Source organism: Lytechinus pictus, chromosome 2 (assembly GCF_037042905.1).
Source record: "Lytechinus pictus isolate F3 Inbred chromosome 2, Lp3.0, whole genome shotgun sequence".
Classification (NCBI taxonomy): Eukaryota; Metazoa; Echinodermata; class Echinoidea; order Temnopleuroida; family Toxopneustidae; genus Lytechinus; species Lytechinus pictus.
This window is the reverse complement of record NC_087246.1, coordinates 14,766,588-14,792,352: the sequence shown is the minus strand read 5'-3', so window position 1 is coordinate 14,792,352 and position 25,765 is coordinate 14,766,588. Positions and strand designations below refer to the sequence as shown.

At 36.0% G+C, this 25,765-nt stretch overlaps 1 protein-coding gene across 1 annotated transcript in view; it reads right to left on the bottom strand.

Moving 5' to 3' along the window:
* Nucleotides 1-25,765, bottom strand: part of LOC129275072 (beta,beta-carotene 15,15'-dioxygenase-like) — a 52,607-nt gene that overhangs the window by 21,718 nt on the left and 5,124 nt on the right. The window contains exons 2-7 of the mRNA XM_054911851.2: nucleotides 18,433-18,596; nucleotides 14,203-14,442; nucleotides 11,053-11,200; nucleotides 10,260-10,403; nucleotides 8,860-9,179; nucleotides 8,296-8,395 (exon numbers count right to left, since the gene is read on the bottom strand). Coding sequence (XP_054767826.1) covers nucleotides 8,296-8,395; nucleotides 8,860-9,179; nucleotides 10,260-10,403; nucleotides 11,053-11,200; nucleotides 14,203-14,442; nucleotides 18,433-18,596 — 1,116 coding nt within the window. The remainder of the gene's footprint in view (nucleotides 1-8,295; nucleotides 8,396-8,859; nucleotides 9,180-10,259; nucleotides 10,404-11,052; nucleotides 11,201-14,202; nucleotides 14,443-18,432; nucleotides 18,597-25,765) is intronic.

The window sequence follows — 25,765 nt, the reverse complement described above, 5'->3', positions numbered from 1 at the left end:
CCAAATGTAATTCTGTTGTGTTGGCTAAAAATATTGTATACGAATCATGAAGGCTATAAACAATTATTCAGGTGAGCAGGGAGTATTTTTTTACAGAAAAATGATTTTGCCACTCTCGTATTTTATGCAACTTTTTTTAAAATTGTGTTTTCTTCTCACTGGTATAACTATCAACAATGATCAAGGGGCTATGTCCCAAAAGAGATGTATGTGATAAGCTTTGAAGCTTTATCTCCCCCTCTCCTTCCCTCCACGCATGTACAGCTTGTAACAAAATCGTCTTCTACCAGAAAGTACACAGCAAAAACTGTGGTGTTAACCGGTGTACATAGAGGACCACACCAGTTATTTTACACCGGTGTTAAATTGGTGGTGTAAGTTTTACACCTATAGGTGTTATTACAACTCCTATGGTTGTTACATTTACACTCTTTGGTGTTATGTTCAATCTCTAGGGTGTCACATCTCAGGGTGTGGTCCTCTTGGTGTCAGTTTTAATACCACTGTTTTTACAGTGTATAAATGCAATGCCTCAGACCAGAGAGCTATTACTGGACCTAGCATGGAGCTATACAAAATACCGTGCAGACCATGGGTCAAGGGGTCAATACGGGGTTCCATTATTGTTAGCACTGACTTCTGGCAATTTTAGGGATATCCTTGGATTTTATTGTCTACGAAACAAATTTCATGAAGGAGTTTCTCGACTTCGTTTGATCGCCGGAGATGGAAAGTTTTATTTTCCCTCGCTCGACCCAGATGGATTGTGCATTTATTCGACATGTTCGATAGCGTAAATGATGTAAATCAATGTGGGAACTAGGCGAGTGATACAGTTTTCAATTATTACTATATCATAGGACAGAATGGTCGGGAGAATGTTGTCCAAACCGTCTTTCAAATATTATGTATAGTTTACAGTAGTTATCACATCAAGGGCTATGTATATGGGGCTCCGTGAATATAAGAATACTACCATTTCTCACTTATCGTGTTAACAGACAAGGCCTATCTAGATTTTTTTCCGGATGGCTATTGCTATGGATATTAAATTTTCAGCAGTTGAAAGACAGAATAGTGTCTAAAACGTCGTTCAAGGGGGTATGTAAGTGAGCGTAGTGAGTGCATGAGCCTTGAAGATTTAAAAGTTGTTGAAAGTAATGTGCTTATTATTACAGAGGAAAGTAAGGGGAAGAAGAACGAAAACTTAATAGGCCTAATAGGAAAACGAAATATAAATTAGTTGTTACATCACAGTTGGCAAATAAGGATAAAAAATGTTCTTTGAAGTCGAATCATTTAAGTATATAGGTACTTTATTACAAATGTTTATAAAATGAGCAGAACGAATTTCCATGTGAACAATAAAATAAAACTAAAATTGAAATGAAAACTAGTTTTACTAACTTTTTAGAGGTGAGATATTTAGATAATGGTTATCGGGCATAGGGATGTCATATGAAATAATATGCCGTCACAGGCCACAGCTTAAAAAAACTTGGAAATATCACGATGATTAAATCGAAAAGGACAGAATTTGAACAAGCTTTAAAACTGTATCCAGAGATGATGTAATTACCCTATAAAATGAATAAAATTGTAGAGATATGTCGGAAATGTTGTTGTCCTGTCATAAAACGGCATTGATTTGATCAATGCCATTGATCATACACTTAACTGTTTTGAAATATTAAAAAAAAATATATATATCACTCGCTTCTACAAATATACCAGAATAAGAATGATAAGAGCACACCACTCAAATCCACGCCTGTGTATGCATAGAGCTATCCATGGTGTATGTAAGGGTGGTTTGATTGGTTCATGATCAAAGTTTTATTATTTAAAGGTCAATGGAATCATACAGTTCATGTGGAGTCGTTAATGATAATGAAAAACATTATTGCGGTCGTAGAATAAATTGTGCACAATACTATGAACTCAGCAGCGTGCAAATAATGAGAATCTGAAATGATTAAGATTTACAATAAATAAACAACAAATAAATATGTATACTTAAAAATCGAAATAACATGAATTAGAAACTAGAAAATTATATCATGATTGACTGCAAAAGTGGAGCGACCGCAGAGGAATTTTTCGTTTTTAGAATGCAAAATTAGCCAAAATAAAACATTTTGACTGCATTAAATTATGAATTCACGCGTTATTATTTGAACATTAATCAATTAACATTTTTTCTTTTAAATACATTTATCTTCACAAGGTGTGTATTGATTATCTCTAATGAAATTACTATTGGTAATTACAGGCGGGCAATGCTTGCATATAATGCCCACTTGGATGTGGATGTTATATATCCACGTTCTGCATGTGCACTTTTCCAGTCCTCCTGGCAGTGGTCAAGCATGGAGCTAATAGCTCCATGGGTCAAGGGTTTAACCCCTAGCTCAAACTACAAGGTCTGAAGAAGATGAAATGAACATTTGTATGCTGATCGTGATTCATAGGTCCGTGGTCATACCATGGACCCTACATTGGACAAAATAAAGACGTTCACATCTACAGATGAATAAACAGCAGTTCTTCATGACTTTTCTCTATGGATATTGCCATCCTCCAAGATGGTTGTACCATCTGGCACAAACTTACATTAATGTAAACAATATATGGATTAATATTTTCACTGAACAATCCATCATGTTTTCTCTCTCTCTCCATCGTCCTTACACATGTATGCGTGTATTTTCTACGGTGAAACCAGAGATATAACCCCGGGATATAACTCAAAATTTCGCGCGTAACGTCAGTGTTGGCGGGAACTTTCTCACTGGAAAACAAAATGAGGGAATATGCTTTCGCGCGGGCTTCTGTACATTGTGATATATATCATGGCGACGAATTGTCCACCATTAGCTGATTAGCATGCATGACCAGCGGAACACGTTGATGTTGTGAGTATACCTTTTCCCTATAAATTGTATTCTTCCTGAAGGAAATGTAAATTTGAATATTATAAGCACATACAGTAAATATGTGTTTTCGAAACATACGTCAATAAGAAAATAATCTACATGTAATTTTCACACGATTGGCGTCTCATAAATTAAAGCAGCTCGTTTATTAGGCCTGTTGTCAACTAAAAATCCCGTGAATTGTCATTGTAAATAAAAGTAAATAAAATTGAATGAATGATTATGCGCGAGCAGTATTATGATATCAAGAGGATTCATCATTTCCACGAAGGCTGGGGTGGGAACTCAACTTATAAACTCACGCCGCGTGCATATGGAGAACTTGGCTTTGGGGCGCTTGCTCCTGACTAAAAAAATCACGACCAGGGAAAAAAACAGAAATTGAAAGGAGAGAAATAATACATTTTCTGAATATGTCCAAATTTATCATAATACTTATGTCAGAATTTTTGCTTCCACACTGACAACTTTCAATGAGTGTACTGACAATCAGTGTATATACATGTTTTATATATTTATTTCTATGTCGTCTGATATTGTCTCAATGTAATCTGTACTTTTATCCTGAATTCCTTTCAATGTTTTTACTCTCTTATATTGTTGTCCTCTTAAAATTGTATGCGTGAACCAGAATTTTGTGTTATTATGATCACAGTTTACAATCATTACATATTCATTTTTATTCACTTGTACATTCATATTATTCATTTTATTATTCCTTGCTCCTTGTGAAAACCTTTTTTAATAACGTGATATCAGCCTAATTCATTCAATTCATTCATTTTATAAAATATTTAGTGTAAATTCTTGCCAAACTATTTAATTTTATGATCTTTTCTTATAACATATATTATGTCACTTTTGTTATTCTGTTTGATTTACCGTACATGTTATGTTTCTTTCATGTGTGTTTACTTTTTACTTTTTACTTTGTATTGTATATGGACCCCATGGAAGAACAGTATAGTCATGTAGACTAAACTGAAAATGGGCTATCCATCCGTTTTGCATTTTTTTAATACGGAAAATGATTACTATACTATACTATCCAGCCCTTACAAAAATTTGGCTCATTATGCCACTTTTTCAATTCAATTCAATTCAACTAAAGGGATACATATTCCAGCCGGGCTGAAAATAATATAATTTAAAGAGATAAATAAAAATCAGGCAAACAAAACATTGGGTCCGAATCGGGCAAGGAATAATAAAGTTTTGGCATTTTAAAGATTTGCCTTATTTCGGTGAAACAGTTCTAGGCATGTCTTTATATGAATATTCAGTGAGCAAGGTGATGATGTCATATCCCCACTTGTTCTTTTGTATTATGGAATTAGGTTTATACATTCTTTTTCTAGCAAGAACTAAAAAAATTGGATTGACAACAGATTAAGTGCATCAGATATTCATTGCTGCAATTTATTTCATTATAAGGGAGACACATCAAGCAATACTAATTTAATGTAATAACATAAAAAAAGGACAGTGGGGACACTAGCGTACCTACGGGGGGGGGGCAGTCTGCCCCCCCGGACGAGTCACAACCCATGCAAAGGACGTATCCCTGCCCCCCCCCCCCCTGACGAGCATGAAACACCCTTTTTGCCCCCCCCCCCTGACGAGCTTAAATACCTTTATTGCCCTCCCCTGACGGGCTTGAAGACCTTTTTTTTGCTTGTCACTATTTTTTCTGGTACAATATCCGTTATTTTTGATAGAAGACCTTTTTTGCTGCACCCCCCTGTAGAAAATCCTAGGTACGCCACTGAGTGGGGATGTGACATCATCAGCCCACCTAATGAATATTCATGATAACGTGCAGATAACTATTTTCACAAAATATTGATAAACTTTGAAATTCAATTACTTCGTTATTTGTAATCCGATTTTGATAAAATTTTCAGCATTTTGCTCTGTGAATTATACTCTATTCATTTAGATGTAAATATTGTTCAGACTTGAGTACCCCTTTAAGGTTTATTGAAAAAAAAATGAATTGAGAATTAAAAATGATTTAGATTCACAATAGTAAATGATAAAGAAGAGAGATAAAAATGTGCAATTAAAAATATAGATAAAAATGAATAAAAACAAATATGTTTGCTTATAATACTATAAACGAGAAGGCGGCATAGAAGATAGAAAAGCCTTATTGGTGCTGCCATCAAAAAAACAAAATAATGAATCTAAACCAAATGTATTGACATGAGGCTATGTTCAATGTGCGAAAAGCCGACTTGTCGTGCATCAAATTTCTTGTTCAAAGTTTATTTTAACATAAAATTTCATATTTTATTCATTTTTTGCATATTTTGTCAAAATCGTGTAAAAGAGCAATGGAAATAATCATAATTAGCCATTTTCTGTACTTCACCCAGCCTAATGACCTTCTGTTTGTATTGGACCAGACTTCGCTCTTTCTCCAGACCAGTCTGGCGGGAGTGTCAGTAAAAAAACGATGGCTTTGGTGTAATGTATGACACATTGACACATTGCTTCATTTAATTGCTAATTTAAAAATGATATACTTAATTGCAGAATAGTTATTGCTGGTCAAATTGGTCGTTTTCATTATTATCTAGGGATGCCTTATGAAGTGATTATAATCCATCACAGGCCACAATAGGCTTATATAAATACATGGAAATAGCACGATGATTTGAAATAAAAAAAAATTAAACAATTATCGGACAAATTGTGAACAATCTTTAAAATTATATTCAAAGATGATGCAGTCACCCTATATATTGAATATAATTATTGCAAAGATATATGGGGACTACTGTCCGAACATAATGTTTCATTAACGGCTTGATTTGATCAAAGTCATCTCATCATACACTCTTGACTGCCTTGCAGTATGGGATAGGACTTTTTTGTAAAAAAAAAGGGTATGACCCCACCGCTTACATTCACGCCAGTGTGTCTACTTTGATTGGTTCATAAAGTCAATGAAAGTTTGTTTGTGTACTAGTACTAGCATAAAGCTCCATGATAGCTCCATGGTACTAGCATGATTGGACCATAGAGCTATTAGCTCTAAGATTGGACAAATCGAAGTGTTTAGATCTACACGAGAATAAACAGAAGTTTAATTCCTCTATCAATATTGCCACCCTCCAAGAGTTGGACCGTCGTTCACATATGGATTGAATCAATCAGGCTTTCTCTCCCTTTCTCCATCCTCTTTCACGTACACGCTTGTATTCTCAACGGATATGTCCATGGCGAAACCAAGGATACACAGTAGCTCAAAATTTCACCCGGAGTGTGACTGCCATAAGTGGTGGCGGGAACTTGCCCAATGGAAAAAAACTGAGGAATTTCAATATGCTTTTGCGCCAGCGCCTGTACATGACTCTCATGGCGATGACAATTTCATGTATACCAATTCCAGGTACCAATATACATGTATAATGCATGACCAGCGGAGCAGATGCTTGAGAAAACACATGTTTTCCTATAGACTTAATATTGTATCAATTTAAGGGAAATCCTTCCTGAAAGAAATGTATTTGCATACTATAAGCATACGAATAGAGGTTCTCGAAACAAACGTCAAGAAATAAACCTATGTAATCTTCACATGATTTGCGTCTCTGCATTAATCAAAACAGCTCTTTCGTTAGGCCTGTGCGGTGTGCATATTAAGTCCTGAACATTGGCATTGTAAGTGAAAATAGATAAATGATGGAATAAATAAGTTAATCAATTATTTAATAATGATTTTAAAAATCATTTTTATTATTCATGTTTTTTTTCTTGAAAACAAAACTTGCGTAATATTTTCAATGGTTACGGATGCGCGGGCAGTACCACATGATAATTATACAAGGTGGAATCGTGTTTAGGGTGTTTAAGAGCCTTGGGCAGTTGGGCCCCTTTTCCTCGAAGTTTGGTGGGGGAGCTTAACTTAAAACTATTCAGTGGCGCACAGATACCCCCCCCCCCCCTGGGTCGCTTTACCCCCCATACCCCCAAAAGAAATGAAAATCACGATTAAGAAAGAAAAAATAGAGAAGTGTGAAATTCATTATTTGAATATTATGTCAACATTTTATCACAATATCGTAATTGTTTTAAAATGTTAAAATCTTTTTCATAAATATACCCGAAAAGCTATACAGCTCCCTCATTTTTTTGCTCATTACGCCACTGATTTAATTCAATTCATGCGAGGTTCATTTAAAAAAAATCTGCTGCAACCACCATAGTGCCAGAATTATTTTGATGTAGCCGGGAATTGATTAGAAAGTTTTAGTTGGTAAGCTTTATATTTCCTTCATGCGAGAGATACACAAGAAATCGAAATGATTTGTGAAACGAGGAGACAGCTCATAAATAGCCTTATTATGGTGCTGCCACAAAAAGAACAAAATAATAAATCGATACCCAAAGTCTTGACATGAGGCTATGTTCCATGTGCAGAAAGTCGACTTCTCGGGCATCAATTTTCTTCGTTCAAAGTTTGTTTTAACATGAAATTTCTTACTTTATTTATTTTTCTACATGTTTAGTCGAAATTACGTAAATGATAAAGGGAAAAATCATAATTAGCTAATTTCTATACTTCACCCAGCCCAATGACCTTCTATTTACATCGGGGCCAGACTTCGTAGTCTACGTACAGTTGTTTGTCCAGACCAGCTTGGTGTGAATGTCAGATAAAAAAATAAACAATGGCGTTGGTGGAAAAAAATAAATTAAAGTATATGATACATTGATTCATCTAATTGTTAATTCATTAACTATGTACTTGCAGAATAGAAAGTGCTGGTCATATTGGTCGATGCCATTATGATATCCAATATAATGTATGAATATACAGACTATCCGATTACCTATCTGGGGAGCGAGCGCCCTTCGTCCGCTCGTAAAAAAGGACATTAAATCGAGACGGTTTCAAGTGATTCAGCAATGGTATACGACCGTTGTCAAAATTTGAGAGGAATTGAAGTTCTCTGACCTTCGCCATTGGCTCAACGATGTATGAAAAATCTCAAATATTGTTTTCAACTAATTTACAACTACCCCCTTTTACCCAAACGAGATAAAAACGAGTGATTTTGGCCAAGTAGAAAAGGAGTTGAATTGGAGACCATTCGTGACATTTATGAGTTATAAACGAAAGAGAATTGAGAGATTTTGGCCGGGGATCTCATAGTGATACCAGCCAGGATGTGCATAATTATAACTGTTTTGTGAAATTAAGCGAAACTTTAAAATGTCATAACTTTCTTATTTTACATCCGATTTTGACGAAATTTTCAGTGTTATGCTTATTGGATTTTTATATTTTTATTCAAATCAACTTTTTGTTGGGGTGGACTTGACCTTTAATCCAATGATAAATACTTACTGATGTCGCAAAGTTGTTCTGGAACACAGTGGATTGAACCATCATCGTTAAGTTTTGCAGATGCTTCTGAACCGGCCATGGTTACCAAATTTTCACCAACCTAAGAGGTTATCATAACAATTATCATCATTAAGACGTAATTTGTCAATTATCATTTCACTACGCTAAGATCAACGTAATCTCTCTCTCCCTCTCTCTCCTGCGTTCTTCCTCCGCTAAGGTCGGAGATCAACGGCGGGGTGCCCCCCCCCCCGATCAACGGCACCGTTGGAAAGGCCGCAATTCATTGAAGGCTCTAAGTTGCAATCGTGAAATCATAATTGTAACCTTGAAGATATAATAATAATTTTCATGATAATCGATAAGTCTATATACCTCATCATGCATGCATATCATCTAGATGATTAACATTAACTTCGAGATCCTCATGGGTATCATTACCGACAGTCGCATAAGTTTGCATTCATCGCTAAATCTGTGTAACACGTACACTACGTGGTCATGGTGATGGGGGAAAATGCAGGAATTTTCCGGGAGGAAATCACATATCAGGGAATGTTATACCTTTTCTTGATTGCCGAGTGGGAGCACGAATCTCCTGACCCAACAATCTTCGACGTTCAGATCTCCTCTCCTCACACTCTCCATAGTGGCTCTCATCATGACGGCATCGTCGTCAAAACAACACATGTCGATAACGACGTACTTGCCGTCAATGGTCTCGTAAGCATTGCAGTGATGGAAACAGAAGAATGCATCGGCTAAGTAGCGTGTCTCTACGACGGTGCCATCGTCACGACGGATCAGGTGAAAACGGGCCTTGGCATCGGGGTAGTAGTCCATACAGTGAGACATAGGTTTGTTAAAGAACCTACCAAAGAACACTTACGGAAAGAAAATAATTGAAACTGTCTTGACTAACTTGAAGAGAAGATAAGCAAGAGATCTAAAAGTGTCGTGGCACTCAAAAAGAAGAAGAAGAAAAAAGGGAATTGTCGGCAGTGTTGATAATTCCCAAATTGAATTTGATTGTGCAAAACTTCCTTAAATTATGGCAGAATTAAAATTGTTGGAGAGTGACGTCAGGTGAATTGTCATTAGTCTCAAAACATTTGAAATGGATTCAATGACACGTGAAAGACAACTTCTTCAAACACGTTAGTGCCGAGATCAACCGAATCTCAAATTTTACATGATATGAATTCAATTTGACAATATAAATTATGGTGAACTGTAAGTTTGAAAAAAATATGATAGCAAGCGTCGCGTAAATATTTAAAAGCTGTTACTTATGTTCCTATTGTGCTTTAATCATGTACGTTGATATTGTAGAAAAATCATTATTATTTTGAGACATTTACGACTATTGAATATTGTAAGAGTCGAATATGCTGAATTGTACTGCTATAGCATTTTGTGACAACTGGATAACTTGAAATAAAACAAGGGTCCAGTACATACGGGCCATTTCATGTAATGTACAGACTGCCATGACTGTGTTCCCCAAAATGGCTGCCCGTGAACGCTCCAAATGTATTTTCAACGTCCAGGGTCCCGTAACACAAAGGTAAGCAATTTATCGTACGCTTGATTTTTACGACTGATTGTACATTGTAGCCAATTGAATCAATCGTTGAAAAATGTTCTACGATCATTGCTAAGCTTTGTGTTACGGGCCCCAGATCATGATGTGTGTGTGTGGGAGGCTTGCGTATATTATGGATGGGTGTTGGTGTTTTTGGTTGTTCCATAATAGATACTTCATATCAAGAAGAGTATAGAAATGCGTCTAGTAAATTGAACAAGCTAGGGTCATTTTTGATAAGCCAGTAAATGTGCTTTTTATGATCCCCCACTAGAAGTATTGATATATATTAAATATTGCATTGTATTGATTTGTTTATATTGTTGTGTATTTAAGTATAGAAGTAATTTGAATTGAACAATATTGAATATAGGAATACCTTTGAACATGTTGATGTGAAGAGGCTGTTCCAAAAAGACGATGTAGTTTTCCGTGATACCAAAGCTGTGGTAATAGGTTGGAGTGTACGAAGAAGCAGGTATGCTACTGAGAATAGACGCTGAGCTGATCGCATCTTCACCTTCTGATGGATGGAAAGTGTGTTGAATAATTACGATGCATTCATTAGTTACCATCAATCATTGTTATTTCAATTTTGATATGTTCTATTATAATGACAGCATAGAACTCTTTAAACCGTCTCTCAAAACTCACTTATTTCGGCAGATGTGTAGTGATTAACTTATTGGATGAGCCTGCGCCTATGAATGTTTTAATATATGGCGCAATATTAATGATGTGGATCATCATCATCATCAACCACAATCATTATCATCGTCATCGCCGCAACCGGCATAGGAGATACGCATGAGGGTGACGGGCGATTTCGCCCTCATGAAGGCCCAAATCGCCCCTGCCCCTCAGTGCGTGCTTTGGCATGGCTGCCACCACCATCATCATCATCCCCATAAACTTGGTAAAGATTTCGATGTTGATTCCCCCAACATGGTCTAAGTTCATTGATCCTAAGCGACCTTGGTTATGTGACATGAATCTCGATCAGGCAGGATGTTAAGCAATACTTGATTACGGTACACTTAATATAATTTACATACAAGTTATGACGACATTTCAAATACTTAACCTTGGTTAAGATTTCAATGTTTTGACGACGCCACCGTTGTCGGAATAAAATGGCGCCAATAACACAATAAAAATATATCTTTATTTACCATTTTGGTTATTAGAAGGTGGCACCTTTATTATGCAGTACTTGCATTGCCTAGACATGGCTGTACCGAGGTTGTACACTGTTCCATCATGTCCCACATGAGGGTGTGCGGTAGCTGTGTGCACTCCGACTATCTTTTCTAGATTAACCTGTGAAAGATTGAAATATAACCTGCAATATTGACTCATATTCACCATTATACACAGAGCAGAAAAGCCAATCAAAATCGAGTGTCCCATGGATTCATAAAAATAAAAGCATATAAACAAAATAAGTGTAATTTATTGCTGTCACTACCAGCCTTTAGCACGAACTATTTTATTAAAAGTAGAACATTAAAAAATATATATGTCAGGCGTTTCCTTCCGAAGTATAGTGGGAATTATTAATCCTCTGCTTCATCCCTAGAGAAAAATAGTAATTGCCAGAACATCCTCGGATAAATAATTTCAACTATACTTTATCAAAGCCTATTTGTATGCTTCCCGCATCAAGTTGGTAAAATACTGCCCCAAATTGGTTGGACACATAATTACCCTCGTGCTGGTTAAAATTTTACTCTTTTTTTTTACAGTGATGGGGTAGGCATGAACTCGTGACTGAACACATATAGTTGCGTCTTATCAAAACTATGTCATTTCCCGATATTCCGAAATGAGAGTTTTCGTTCCGCGAAATTAATGACAAAGAATAGATGGGAGGCCTTTGTCGAAAATTGCTGAACCGGATCAGCAGTTTCGTCCTAAGTTTCAGAGCTGACGAAAATTGCAAATGTGCCTCTTTCCAGAGCCAAGGACTAAACTGCCGTTTTGATCATCGATATCGACATATGGATTTAGCAATTAAAACGCTCTTTTCCGGCCACCGGAAACACTTAAAGGGGAACGAAACCTTTGGAATAAGTAGGCTTGTGTCGAAACAGACAAATCAAAGAATAAGAACAAAGAAAGTTAGAGAAAAATCGGACAAATAATGAGAAAGTTATGAGCATTTGAATATTGCAATCACTAATGCTATGGAGATCCTCCCATTGGCAATGCGACAAGGACATGAAGGATGTGTGATGTCACATGTGAACAACTTTCCCTTTGATGGACTATAAAATACCCCCAAATTTTATTTTTGCTTTTTCTTATGTTGATACAAACTCTTTAAAAATCTGTATTACATGCCCTCCGATAGAAAGAACACATGAAATACTGATAGATGTGATAAAAGAGGCAATTTAAGTGAAATATATACTAAAGTAATGGGGAGAGTTGTTCACAAGTGACATCACACATCTTTGTCGCATTGCCAATTTGAGGATCTCCATAGCATTAGTGATCGCAATATTCAAATGCTCATAACTTTCTCATTGTTTGTCCGATTTTTCTCAAACTTTCGTTGATCTGTTTCTTTGATTTTTCTATTTTCACACAAACTATCTTGCTCCAAAGGTTTCATTCTCATTTAAACATGTTGAAAGTACTCCAACAGATCACATAATAGTTCTACACTTTTTTCTCTTGTGTATGCGTGTTGTTTCTGTCGTGTTGCTATAGCACAATGTTTTGATTGTTTGAAAACGAAAGATATACTGGGGTAAAATCATTTTTTTAATCCCCCATGCAACACGGGGTGTGCACCAGATCCAAAATTTGATTTCAATTTCAAACGCTTTCTTGCTTTAATATGTTTTCGAAAAAGACTTACTATTCTAAGGGGCTGTGGAACGAAAAATTGAAATGTGCGTGTGTGTTGTTGTTGGTATAGGGGCTGTATGAATATTCATGAAATCACATTTTAATAGCCATTTTCACATGTTTGTGCATGGTTAATGATTAAGCGGTTCCCACCCCTGGTTCCACAGTCCCTGCATCTCGTTCCTCGGGAAAAGAATGTGCTTATCGAAGAACATCGAATATGGCGGAATAGTCCAGGGAAATAGTACAAAAATATTACTTTATTTGTTGTCCGACAAAGAGCATGTGTCGATCGTGGTGATGGACTGATAACAATTGTCTTCTAAAAATAATATTTGAAATTTGATTAACGTATAATCAAGGTTTTCAGTAAGATAGATTAATGGTTATAATCAACTTCCCTACACAGTAAAAACGCTGTTTAAGATTTTATACAACGCTGTTTACTATATGAACCTTACAGTATTTGTTTAACCGTTCAAACAATCATGTTTAATTTTTTGAAAATTAGATATTCAAAATTTAACTTTGTTGCTTAAGATTTAAACAGTTGTTTAAACTGTTTAAACAATTGCTGTAAGGTTCATATAGTAAACAGCGTTGTATAATTTTGTTTTACTGTGTACATAGAAAGAACCATTCATATCACAATCTAACAATCGACCATTGATAACAATGATATAATGTACACTGCTTGATAATCTGATAGCGATGAGACTGTTATATTTCCGTCCCTTTATCATGGGCTGTTACAAAATGATCGGCGTTGTGGCATGTATACGTGTCATGATGAGTGATACCAGAGGGAGATCCGGGTCTGATCTTTCAACATCCAAGTTTTATTAATTGATACAGTTTTTAGAACATAGGAAATAGGAAAACGCAAGCCACGTCTGCACCCTATGTTTTGAATTCAAACATATCGGCCTTTGCATTGAAACTACAGCATCCATTGAAATGTTTGCCTGATAAAGTGAAATGTGCACTCTCATCGATTTTTTTTTTGGGGGGATATCCTTAAACTTTGGCACATGGTCCATTGCTCTAATTGCTTAACTGTTCCCGTTTCTTTACTTACCGCCCAGAGTTTTTAATCCGCAGTAGTCGTATCAGGATATACGAGGACCTTACTAAAAAATGCTCCCCTTAACTAATTGTTAACATAATTTGATTGTCAAAATTCATCTTGACTGATCGACACAGACATGCTGGACTTTTAAAAAGTAATCATTGTGAAATAAAAGTATCTACACTCTGTTATGCTGATGAAATGGTTCCATGACATTTGTTCCGGCGGCAATTGCTCCGATGGGAAATCTACACATTACCCGGCACATTAGATACAAACATAAAACATAACCCCAAATCTAAATAAACCCTACTCATTGTCTTTTCATTATTCAGCTTCATAAACATTGAGTCTTGTGACTGAAATGAATTCTAACACAAAAGTGCAATGAACTTACAGTATCAAGGACATCGAGCTTATCAACATTCATTTTCTTGATGAGCGGAGTCTCGGTCATAGTGTAGTATTCATCGCCAACTTTCAGCCAGTTCACGTTGCAGTTATCAGGAAGTTCCACCTTGAAGTAGGAGAATATCCGTTGGAAGAGGGTCTTGCAGGGGTCTGGATGACGGGCTGGTGTCCCGAAACCGTTAAAGGTCAACCGCTGATGCTTCAATGCCTTCTCATAGATATCACTCTGCAAACAACAAAAAAGAAATTCCCTTTATTTTCCATTATTGGTTTGCATTCTTATTTTTTTTAATGATCGATAAGAGGTGTTAAATTGGAAGACTGAATCCTCGGGAACAAATCCCTTTGGATGAGGGAGGGGCCATGGGAGGGGGTGCCATTATGGGGTGGATATCAAGCTCGTAACGGCCGAGCGATGTGCGCAGTAAAAATTGTATCAAAATTGCCGAATCAGGAACAAATGTATTAGTGTAGGCGACTAGGCGAGGGGTGAAAAATTGTCAGATTGTGCTTAAAGCATGAAACTTGGCACACGTGATCAGAATATCCCTCTAGAAAATTTCAGGGGCGGTGCCAAAATGAACTCGAATTAGTATAGCAACGGTTGCTAGGAAACACATTTTCATTACATATGATGGCTATGGACCAACAATATTCAATAGTTATAATCCGTTTTGGCATTTGTAACTTCATATTTCCTATACACACTATTTTGGAACTGTGTTGCCATGGTAACGGCTAAGTTAAAACAATTAATGTGTAAACATCTTGCGGATGGAACTACTTCACTTTACAACCTATATATGCTCACGAAATTTGGCACACTCATAGGTCTTGAGCTATAAACAGATAAAGCTTAAGATGTGTATAAATTTTTCGCATTTCTCAGAAATTATGTTGCCATGGTAATCATGATACAAAAATAGAGCCAGGAAAACTAATTGCGGATCAAACTACTTCCACAGTTTTTAGCCAGTGCTCATGGAAGTTGTCACTCATATTCATCTTGGGGTAAAGACATGCAAGATTCTTTTCCCAAATGTTATGGAAACAACATTATTACCGTGGTAACGGCATTCGGCGGGGGTATTAATCACCTTCAGTTATATTTCTTGTTTTCTTCGCAACAAGCACCTTTGGGGAGGGGGATATAGTTTGTACAAGCTAAAGACGTACCCCAGTCAAGTGAATCTTGTAATGAAAAACTGATGACACTGGCGTGCAGATGGGGGGGGGGGGGGGGGTGGGGATGGACCCCCAAAAAGTCACGAACAAGAAAACAAGGAAACAAGTGGAACGCCTCTGGCAGTCTTGTCTTTATTACGTCATTCAATATAACGGTAGTGCTGACTTTGAAGAGATGAATAATTATTCACAAAAAACACCATTAATATGATAATAAAAGACTTATTTTATCGATCCCCAATGACATTTGACCTTGATCATGATTGTGACCTGAAATCCGCGCAAGACATCAGTCATACTTGATTTCCCTTATGTCATCTATAAACTACGAAATCTATGATAGCATTTCAAAAACTTAACCTAAAGGTTAACATGTCGATGTTGATTCCCCAAACATGGTCAAAATTCATTGACCCAAAATGATCTTTGACCTTGATCATTTGACCTAACTCTCAGGGAGGAACTTCAGTGATACCTGTTTACTCTTGTCATGTATGTCAAAATTTCATCAAATAGTCCATATACTTCCTAAGTCATGATGACATTAAAAACTTAACCTTGGTTAATATAAGATTTCAATGTTGACGACGCCCATGCGATCGCCACCACCGCCGCCGCCATCGTCGCCGTTTTCGCCGCCGACGAAAACGAAAGAAAAGTAAAGGGAGAAGGATGAAATATGATATCATTATATCTGAATATTCTGTCAAAACCTATTGCAAAATTAGATTTTGTATGAGAAAGGTCTAAAATTTTGCTCTGCCGCGCTTCGTTCGCTCGCAGCTTTCTTAAAATGTTGCCTCACACACTATCGGGGTGTTGCAAGAAAATATTTGCGATCAATTGCAAATATCCTGTTGCAATTGTACAACTGATAGATCAATGTTAGCTGTAGCAAATCAGATTAAACTTCTTGTTCCAAGGAGCAGATTAGCAATCAATCACTAATTTGCAATTAACTACAAGACATGACTGTGATTGATTAAGGGACCCAAAATAGACTTGCAATTGATCGCAAGTTTCTTGCAACACCCATTATGTCTGCCTTTTAAAATAATGTTTGACTTATTTTACACCTGAAATTTAGTAGTTTATGTCACACTTAAAACCGTTAAAACAGCCTTCGAAAAAATATCATGATATAGGCCTTCGCTGTCACAACCAAATGTAATAGATGATAACATAACTTATTCACCCCATATACATAAAAGTTGATGTGTGGATGCCCCCGAAATTTGGAATTTTCAATTCAATATAATATCCCTCACTGCTCGGCTCGGATTTCACCTCTGATTTTTATGTTGCAATAGTGTACATGTATTCAAAAGGAAAATACTTATTTGGCAGTCATCTCGAAGCGAGTGTTCTTCGGGCAATTTTTGTTTTATTTTTTTATTTATTCATTATTATCATTTTTTGGGGGGTCATCTTGGTTGAGCCTCATGGACATCCATTAAAATTGATAAAGTTGATTTGGTTTATTTCTGGGGTAGCAAAAAAGAGATAGTGGGTTTCCAGGGTAGTAGCTGCCCTCAAAATGCTTGTTGATAGGGTAATTTTGTTACCTAGCAACCTTTGCTAAGGAAAGTGTTGTTAATTTTGGCACCCCCCTGAAAATGATCAGTATGAGGTGAAGAATGATTTTGCCAAGTTTAATGCTTTTAGCATTTTCTGAGCAAAAGTTGCTAGTTTTTTTAGCACCCCTCGCCTAGACTGTATAAAGGTTTTCTACCTTGCATGCATGGTAGATGGTATGGTACATAATATTCCCCTTATCATATGAAAATATAAAATTTGAGGCATTGTTTAGGGTGGAGAAAGCATTAAAAATTCTTGTTAAGGGTATACTCTGAGATAGGACGCTGACTGGATTCCTTTTGAACTCACGTTTGCACAAGCATGGAATGCCATGGAAACTTGCATACTAGTAAATTAGAGTACACCCGGCATATTATCGAATAGAATATCAAGTCAATAAGTTAGTAACAGTTGCTCAAAAACCCTAGTTACGGTAAGTTACCATTGTTACGTCCCCAGTTACGTCAATACGATTTAGGGGAAGTCACGATTTGCGTTATGTTTAGTTAGCCATGTTAGCAGTCCATTAACATTAGGGCATTTGCATGTGGGTAAATGGGGCTGGTCTATGCGATGAGACAAACCCGTCACATCAGTAGATTATAGCCATAGATAAATAAAGCTGATAACATAATCAGACAAACCCATGACCTCGTGAGAATGAGTGGTCGATTAATTAAACATAATGCAGATAACATTACCAGACTGTTTGCACGAACATACTGGACTTAAAAGCCGAGTCTTTAATTTTGTCTGAAATATTTCGAGTGGTCACGTGACTCTCTGTCAAAGAGATATAGATTCCAATCAAAAGTAAGCTAAATATTAATCTCAAATTATTGAGTCCATCACAATTTGAGTTTAATCTTAATCTATTGCAACTCTTTGTAAGACGGCCCGGGGCCGTATCATTTTTGCTATTTTCTTTTTCCTGGCTTTAAAAGTAAAGGAAGTACAGAATATTACTTTGTATGGATCGATTTGAATTTTTGTAAAAATTTAAATTAAAAATGAAATGGATATTAGACCAAATGGTTATGAGACGAAATGGTCATAGACGAAAAGGTGATTATACGAAGTGATGATTGAACCAAATGGTTATTGGACCAAATAGTTGTTAGACGAAATTTTGATGGACGGAATGGCATTAGACTAAATGGGAGTAGACCATGTGGTGAGTGGACGAGTTGGCAGTAGATGAACTGCTAATTTACCTTCACCATCCCCATTTTTAAAATTGTATGTGAGTCAACTATCATACCTGTTTGGGTCGCTATCACCTCCATTCCATTTCCTTATGTGGGTTTTTATCAAATTTCAATCAACTTGAACCAGAGAGTGCTACCCATTTAACTCCTCGTCAATTTTCAAGATGTGAGATCGCATTAGCATAAACCCTTAATTTAGATTTAAAAAAAAATCTTATTTCGAATGTTTCTTTATAGATACATACCCTAAGAAAGCGCCCCTGGTATTTAACCTTTCCTCCTTCCTCAATGATAAATCGATGAAGAAAAGAGAGGCCATCGAAGAAATGATCCACGCGATCCTCGCCAATCTCAAATTTGCCCGGTCCATTGCGCAAGAGATTTCCCTTCAACCACGTCGGGACTTTGCCTGTAAAATTAATACGAAAATGGCGATATAATAACACCGAAAAAAACCCATTATAGGTTGTCATCGTTGAAGAGTTAGTGAGCCGAATCATGTTTACAAGCGCCGACTCACACATGGCATTTAACAGCAAATGCACAATGATGCGTTATCAGTTAATATTGTACTCGAATATAAATTAATAAGTATTATTTTTAAGTCATGCTCAACTAAACCTCTATCAGGTATCATTTTGACGGACGAGTAACTTTAATTCCCTGGTCTAAGTAGACGCATTGCAGTAAAATCTTCCTTATAAAAAATACTTTTTTCCACAGGATTTTTGGAACTGCCATTTTGCACTTTACATTACAATTCACTGCATTGATCAAATACTTGAAATTGGACCACCATGCACCAGTTACTCAAATCAAACAATATTTGTTTTTCCTTGTATGTTGCCGTTTTTATTTGTTATCTCCAAAAACTTCCATTAATTGATTTTAGCTGAATAAGACCTATTTTGCAATATTGGTACCAACGAGAACTTTATGTTATAATACATCTGTTTGAAAAAAAAATCAATGATTCAAAACAATTTGTAAGAAACTTTTTTTCAAATCAATACATGTACATCGTCTCTCCTAAAAATGAATATTTGCCAAGTGAAAAACAAATGTACAAATAGAAAACTCTAGTAGCCCTCTAAAAACCCCCATTAAACAAAAAAGTAACACTGACTTAAGACCACAAATGAATTATTATAAACAATGAAACCTATAAGTTTCGAAACGAAACCCAAGACGATGTCGATAATAATTATATTCTACTGCTTTTTGCCTTCTGATCGTGATGTGATGCAGCTGTATCGGAGTATTGTGACAGTTTCATGTATGGATGACGAAGAAGGAAGGTCTATACTTTAGAAATTATGAAATATGGGTTAATCATTGAACTAGTAGATGAGTTGATTATTGAGATTAGATAAATTGACCATTAAGGAATGGGGATATAAGCAGCATTGGAAGAGATAGGAGGGTATAGAGAATGGATCGAATGAGGAGATTGACAGAGGGATAGGTGAAGAAGGAATGGAAAAAAGATGATGAAGAAAGGAAAAGAGAGAGGACTGAAGAGAGTGTGTGGGGTGCGTGCATGTGTGTGTAATAGAGAGAGGGGGAGACGAGAAGACAGAATGAGAGAGGGGGAAGAAAGAGGGGAAAGAAAGAAAGAAAGAGGGGTGGGGTATACCCACTAGCTGATTTAGATTAAACACAGTGTATAATACTGCCATGCAGCTGCAGTGGCTATATGAAGCCATATATTTTAAAACTCTAATTCATTTGTTTGCCTCATTATGACAGTCGCTACAATAATATATTTTGCAAGTTTTCCCTTCAACCATGAAGCTACGAACAGACAAAGTAAATGCGACAATACAGGATCCATAAAATCAAGATGCTCATTATGATCGCTTTCTGAAATAATCTACGTCGGGAACCTACAAATATCTATTTATAATTATCCCAGTCGCCATTTTCTGGAATTCAAATATGAACAACAACGTGGGTTCATTTGTCATAAACCTGGTATTATTCGTCTGCTATTTTATTTCATACAACTTGAAACTATTAATTCTATAATGCAAAATATGGCGCGCAGATTTGTATTTGTTTGTTCGCGTATGTTTGGAGTGGAGAACGACAGGATTTTCTCCCAATCCGTTTCTTCGTCGACGAATATCAGAACAATAGAAATTCTCAATATCTCATCTTAGAGTGTTAGCATATGTATATTATTAATAATGCTAATCCGTCACTTTATTTTGTCAATTCCAAACCATACAAATTAAACATAAATCATTGATACGAACAAAAAGAACTAGTATTCATTGTATATTTTTGGCCCGTTTCGTGTTTGTCAAGTATCTTATTGTTATGTTATTGATGGTATTCCCTTTGTGAATCATAAGAGGTTTTTCCATAGCAATAGGCCTATATATATATATTTATATATAAATTCAATGAAAACGAAATCAACATGTCCCACGGGCAAACTCATAGTAGATAAGTTATAAAGCATGACAACCCTTGTGTGTCTCATAAATATATGTTTATGACATGATAATATATCCCTATTTGTCTATGTGACACACCTGTGCGTGTGAAACATGGCATGTGTCAGAAGAGTTATGAGCCAAATGTTTTGAGGGGTCATTTATGGCGGATGGAACAAAAGTTTTAAAAAGCTGCAAGCGAGCTAAACGAGCGAAAAAATGCAACTTTTGAATTTAAAAAAAAAATTGACATCATATATGCAGAAAATACTATATTTCACACTTTCCCCTTTTGTTTTTGTTTCCCTTTCTTATGCGTTTTTTTCTTGGTCATGGGGGATGACACATTGTGGAGGGGTGGATTGACACGGACATGTATCATGTCACTCATTTAAATATGTCATTTGACTCGTGTTAACTTATGAGAAGTAAGTAATAGAATAATGTATTTTAATTAAATGTGTTTTGAAAAGAATCCCCAAGTCAATACTTTGGTCCCATTGGTCCATAGAAGATTCTTGGACAGAATCCACTAAAGCTGTTGATATACAGTTCAAACGAAGCATGTTTTACATAAAGATAACATGCTCACATACTTATCTATGCACTCATCAAGTACCGGCATGACCAATGAATTGAAACGAGGTTATATTAGGGAAGACGAACATAATAAAATTATACTATTCAATACTCCGAAAAATGATACATTGTGTGCGTAATTGACTGACGATCTCATGAAGACTTAGCTTATGTCTCGAAATAAAAATAATAAAGTAGCCAAATTCAAAATAGCCTTCTTTTCATTTTTTCATAAACTTGTTTACATAGGTTCAAGCAGGGAATAGTGTTCCAAGTCAAAGCTCTCATTTGCATTTTGCTCTGCTCTTGGTCTTTGAGGGGGGTCACGAAGAGATTACAGAGCACTCGACATGTGTATTTCCTGCGTTCCCATTATAATCATCAACTTACAAAATGGTCAATTGTTGTTTTATTATTCTTTTTCAAATTCAGAGGGGCTCATGATTGCTGTAATTTGCCTTCCTTTGTAATTTGCTCTTTGACATTACAAAATATGTGTGTTGTGAATGCATGTGTTCATTTAAACCAATTTTGCTCTTTATTCTCAATTAAAAACAACTTGCAAGCTAAGTCATAACATATGACATCGAATTCATGTTTGTATCATTGTGAGCATCACGATTTTCGAAAGAGGGAGAGAAGATAGCACGCCGCTAGAGAGAGAGAGAGAGAGAGAGAGAGGGGAGACAGAGAGGGAGAGAAAGAAATAAAGAAAGAGCATTAGAGAAATCACCGAAAATAGTATTAAAAAAAGTAAAGTTCTGCTAATATAAAACAGTGCTTTATAATTTCAATAATTTAACAGGCTAGCCGTCGGCTGGCTGCCGACAAGTCACTTTCATCCTTTCTTCAAATTGCTTTTACTTATTCATGCATGATAGCCTTAAGCTTTGCAATGGTATATAGGTAATGTGTCTATTGTTTTTGCGATTAAATTATGATAAATTATCAATAGTTCTCGGTTTCGCATTTTGGGGGTTCTGGGACGTACTATATACACACACACAAACACGCACCCACCCCCATATTTGTACATAGTCTGCTTCGGCATAATATATATATATATATATATATATATATATATATATAATTGTGAAAAGCAAGGACCTATACATTGCGAGGTGCTTTCTATTATTAACTTGATGAACTAGACCCCGGCTACGTCGATTGCTTTATTCCCGCTGTATCTACATATAACATCCTCTCAATTATATGTATATATATATATATATATATATATATACATATATATATATATATATATATATATATAAAGAGAGAGAGAGAGAACAATGGTAGGGGTATAGCTTAAATCAAGGTTCCCCAGAGCTATCTACCCTTTGGAAAAATTGGTGGCAGAGACATTTTTTCGGCATCACCAATTTTTCCAAAGGGTAGATAGCTCGGATCGGGGTCGCCCTAGCCACTAACCCGTCTCTGTGGTCTAGTGGTTAAGGCACCGGCGTTCAAAGCTGGGGGTCCGGGTTCGATTCCCGGCAGAGACATTTTTCGGCATCACCAATTTTCCCAAAGGGTAGATAGCTCTGCTATAACTTCACACATTTATATACATATATATATATATATATATACATATATTTTTTGTTATGATAATGTTATCATGGAATGCGCAGACATGATGAATACGCAGCAATGTCAAAAATGAAAATTAATGTTGCAAAAAAATTGTTCTTTCCAAAAACAAATTTCCATAATTGGTTCGAGGATGGACCGAGTTTGAATGAGTTTGACGCATTGATGCCTGAAAATCCACACATTGTGTAATCTCATATGCGCAATGGATTTCATGTGTTTGGAATAATACCTTGTCATTTCAAAAAGTTTTAGGATTTTGAATTAAAATAAAAAGATGAGATGTTAGTTTCATTGATACTGAATTTTTATCAAAGCACCATTCACTACTGACACTTTAGCCAAACATTCACTGTCACCCGCCTGCATGGTCAAATTTCTATAGAAATGGAGAGTCTGGTTAGAAAACAATGCATTTTGCAACATTTCACTTGAAGGTATTGTTTAACTTTGTGAGCAGCCGATTTAAAAAATTCTCAAACCAAGATGAAACATGTGTACCAGTGCATGTATTAGAACTAATAAACCCTGAAAACAACCATTATTGAGAATGAAAAGCTAAAACTACAAGGCAAACCCCGATTTTGTAAATAGGCGTCTTATAGACGCCTAAATAGTACACATAAGTGTATGGGATGAAATTAAGATGGCGTTTTCGGTCACTTTATATTTCAATTTTTGAAGCACTAAATAAAAATTTTTTTCTGGGCTTCATTTTTGTAACATATCACAGACACATCTGGATTTATCCCCGATGAATGGAAACATGCTAAAGTTACTCCCATTCACAAGGGGGGTGAGACACATGACCCTAATAACTATAGACCTATATTTGTCATCCCTGTGGTTATGAAAATATTCGAAAGACTAGTCCATACCCAGGTTCAAGACTACATTTTGGAACATAGTTTATTTGCTAGTGAACAGTCTGGATTTCGGAAGAACCACTCAACAAGCACGGTTCTTACCTATTTGAGTGATCACCTGTACAAGCAAATGGATCAGGGTCGACTCACGGGAGTTGTGTTTTTAGACCTCAAGAAGGCATTTGACTCAGTCGACCATGATCTATTGCTTCACAAACTTACCATGTATGGAATTCTTGGAACGGAGTATAATTGGTTTGAAAACTACCTGAAATATCGTTCGCAGTGTACTTCTGTAAAAACATCTTCATCTGAATTGAAAAAAGTACAAACAGGAGTGCCTCAAGGCTCAATCTTGGGGCCCCTCCTGTTCACTATAATGGTTAATGACATGCCCAATGTACTTAAGAAATGTAAGATCATGCTCTATGCTGATGATACTGCATTAATGTACAGTGCTAAATGCACTGAAGAAATTGAAACAGAAATCAATGCTGATCTTCAGAGAATAAGTCAATGGCTAATATTAAATCGACTTACACTAAACCCTGAAAAGTCGAAATTCATGTTATTTGGTACCTCAAACAAACTGAAAAATGCTAATCCCTTAAATGTGCAAGTCGATAATCATGCCCTTGAAAGAGTTCCAAATTTCAAATACCTGGGCACGTGGTTGGACGAGTCACTCACCTGGCAAAAACAAGTTGATGAGATGAGCAAAAAGATTGGCTCACGTATTAAGTAGACTAAGAAAGTACTTAACTATCGATAGTGCCAAACTCCTAGCTAATGCATTGATAACACCTCATTTTGACTACTGCAGTCCTTCCTGGGCAAACTGTTCACAACACGTGAAGAATGTTCTCATTGCCCAGCATAAGAAAATGGCAAGACTTGTCCTTAGATGCAATTTTATGACACCTACTGTTGAGGTATTGTCACAACTGAAATGGGTAAACATTGAACAAAGATGGAAATTCAACAAATGTAAATTAATGTATAATGCCCTGAATGGAGAGGGTCCTAAATATATTTCTGATATGTTTACTAAGAGTAATAGTGTCCACACTCACAGTACGAGGGGTGCCACCTCACAAGGCTTGCTGGTACCTATGGTCAAAACGCAGATGGGGAAAAAAAGCTTTTCTCATGAAGGGTCACTCTTGTGGAACGGACTTCCTTCAGCACTTAAAAATGCAGCAACCAAAGAAGCATTCACCACCTTATACTGGAGATTAGTAAAAACTCATGGGGGATTGTAATTACTTGTTTATGCAGTTGTTAGCTTGCCAGGGAGTGTAAATCATTTGAATAGCAATCTTATGTAATATTATATTATCATGTAACATGCAGTCACTATTGAATCTTCATTACTCATATCATACGCAATATTTCATACGCTGTGTAAAATAAATGTATATAATTGTTAATTAACTAAAATAATATGATGTAGTCGAATGTATATTGATAAGTAATAACCACTCTGTAGTATAAGTGTAATGTATCTTTTTTTGAAGTATAAGTAACTTGTATCCGATACGTATACACTCATAGTTCTTTCAGTGTTTTTTTTTTTTTTTTTTGTATGTTAGATTGATTTCTAGATTTACCCTTGCATTGTCACTAAATTGATAAATTTATAAGTATGAAAACGTAGAAACCTATAATAATGAAAATACATACTTATTAATTTTTCCTTGTTTTCCTGTCAATTTCCAATACTGGTTCCTTTCTCAAGAACTCAAATCATTTTTCTCTCTTCGTATTACAGTGTAACAATGTTGACTTTTAATGTGTTGTATAATATGTGTTCTTTTGATTGTTTTATGTATATATGTATTGTGCAGGGCCCTGGTTGACAACAGTGTCTAAACCACTGATCAGGCTACCCTGGGTAAAGAAGACAAATAAAATAAAATAAATAAAATAAACAGGTGACAAGTGTGACCTTCTAGCTCAGATTTTTTTAAAGTCAAATCAATGTTAACCAATCACTTTAATAATCACAGCAAATGGCCAATCATTGTAAAGAGGAATAATTAATCTTTTCAATGATATCAGTTTCATTTTTTATACCTCAGTAACAAAAAAATATATCA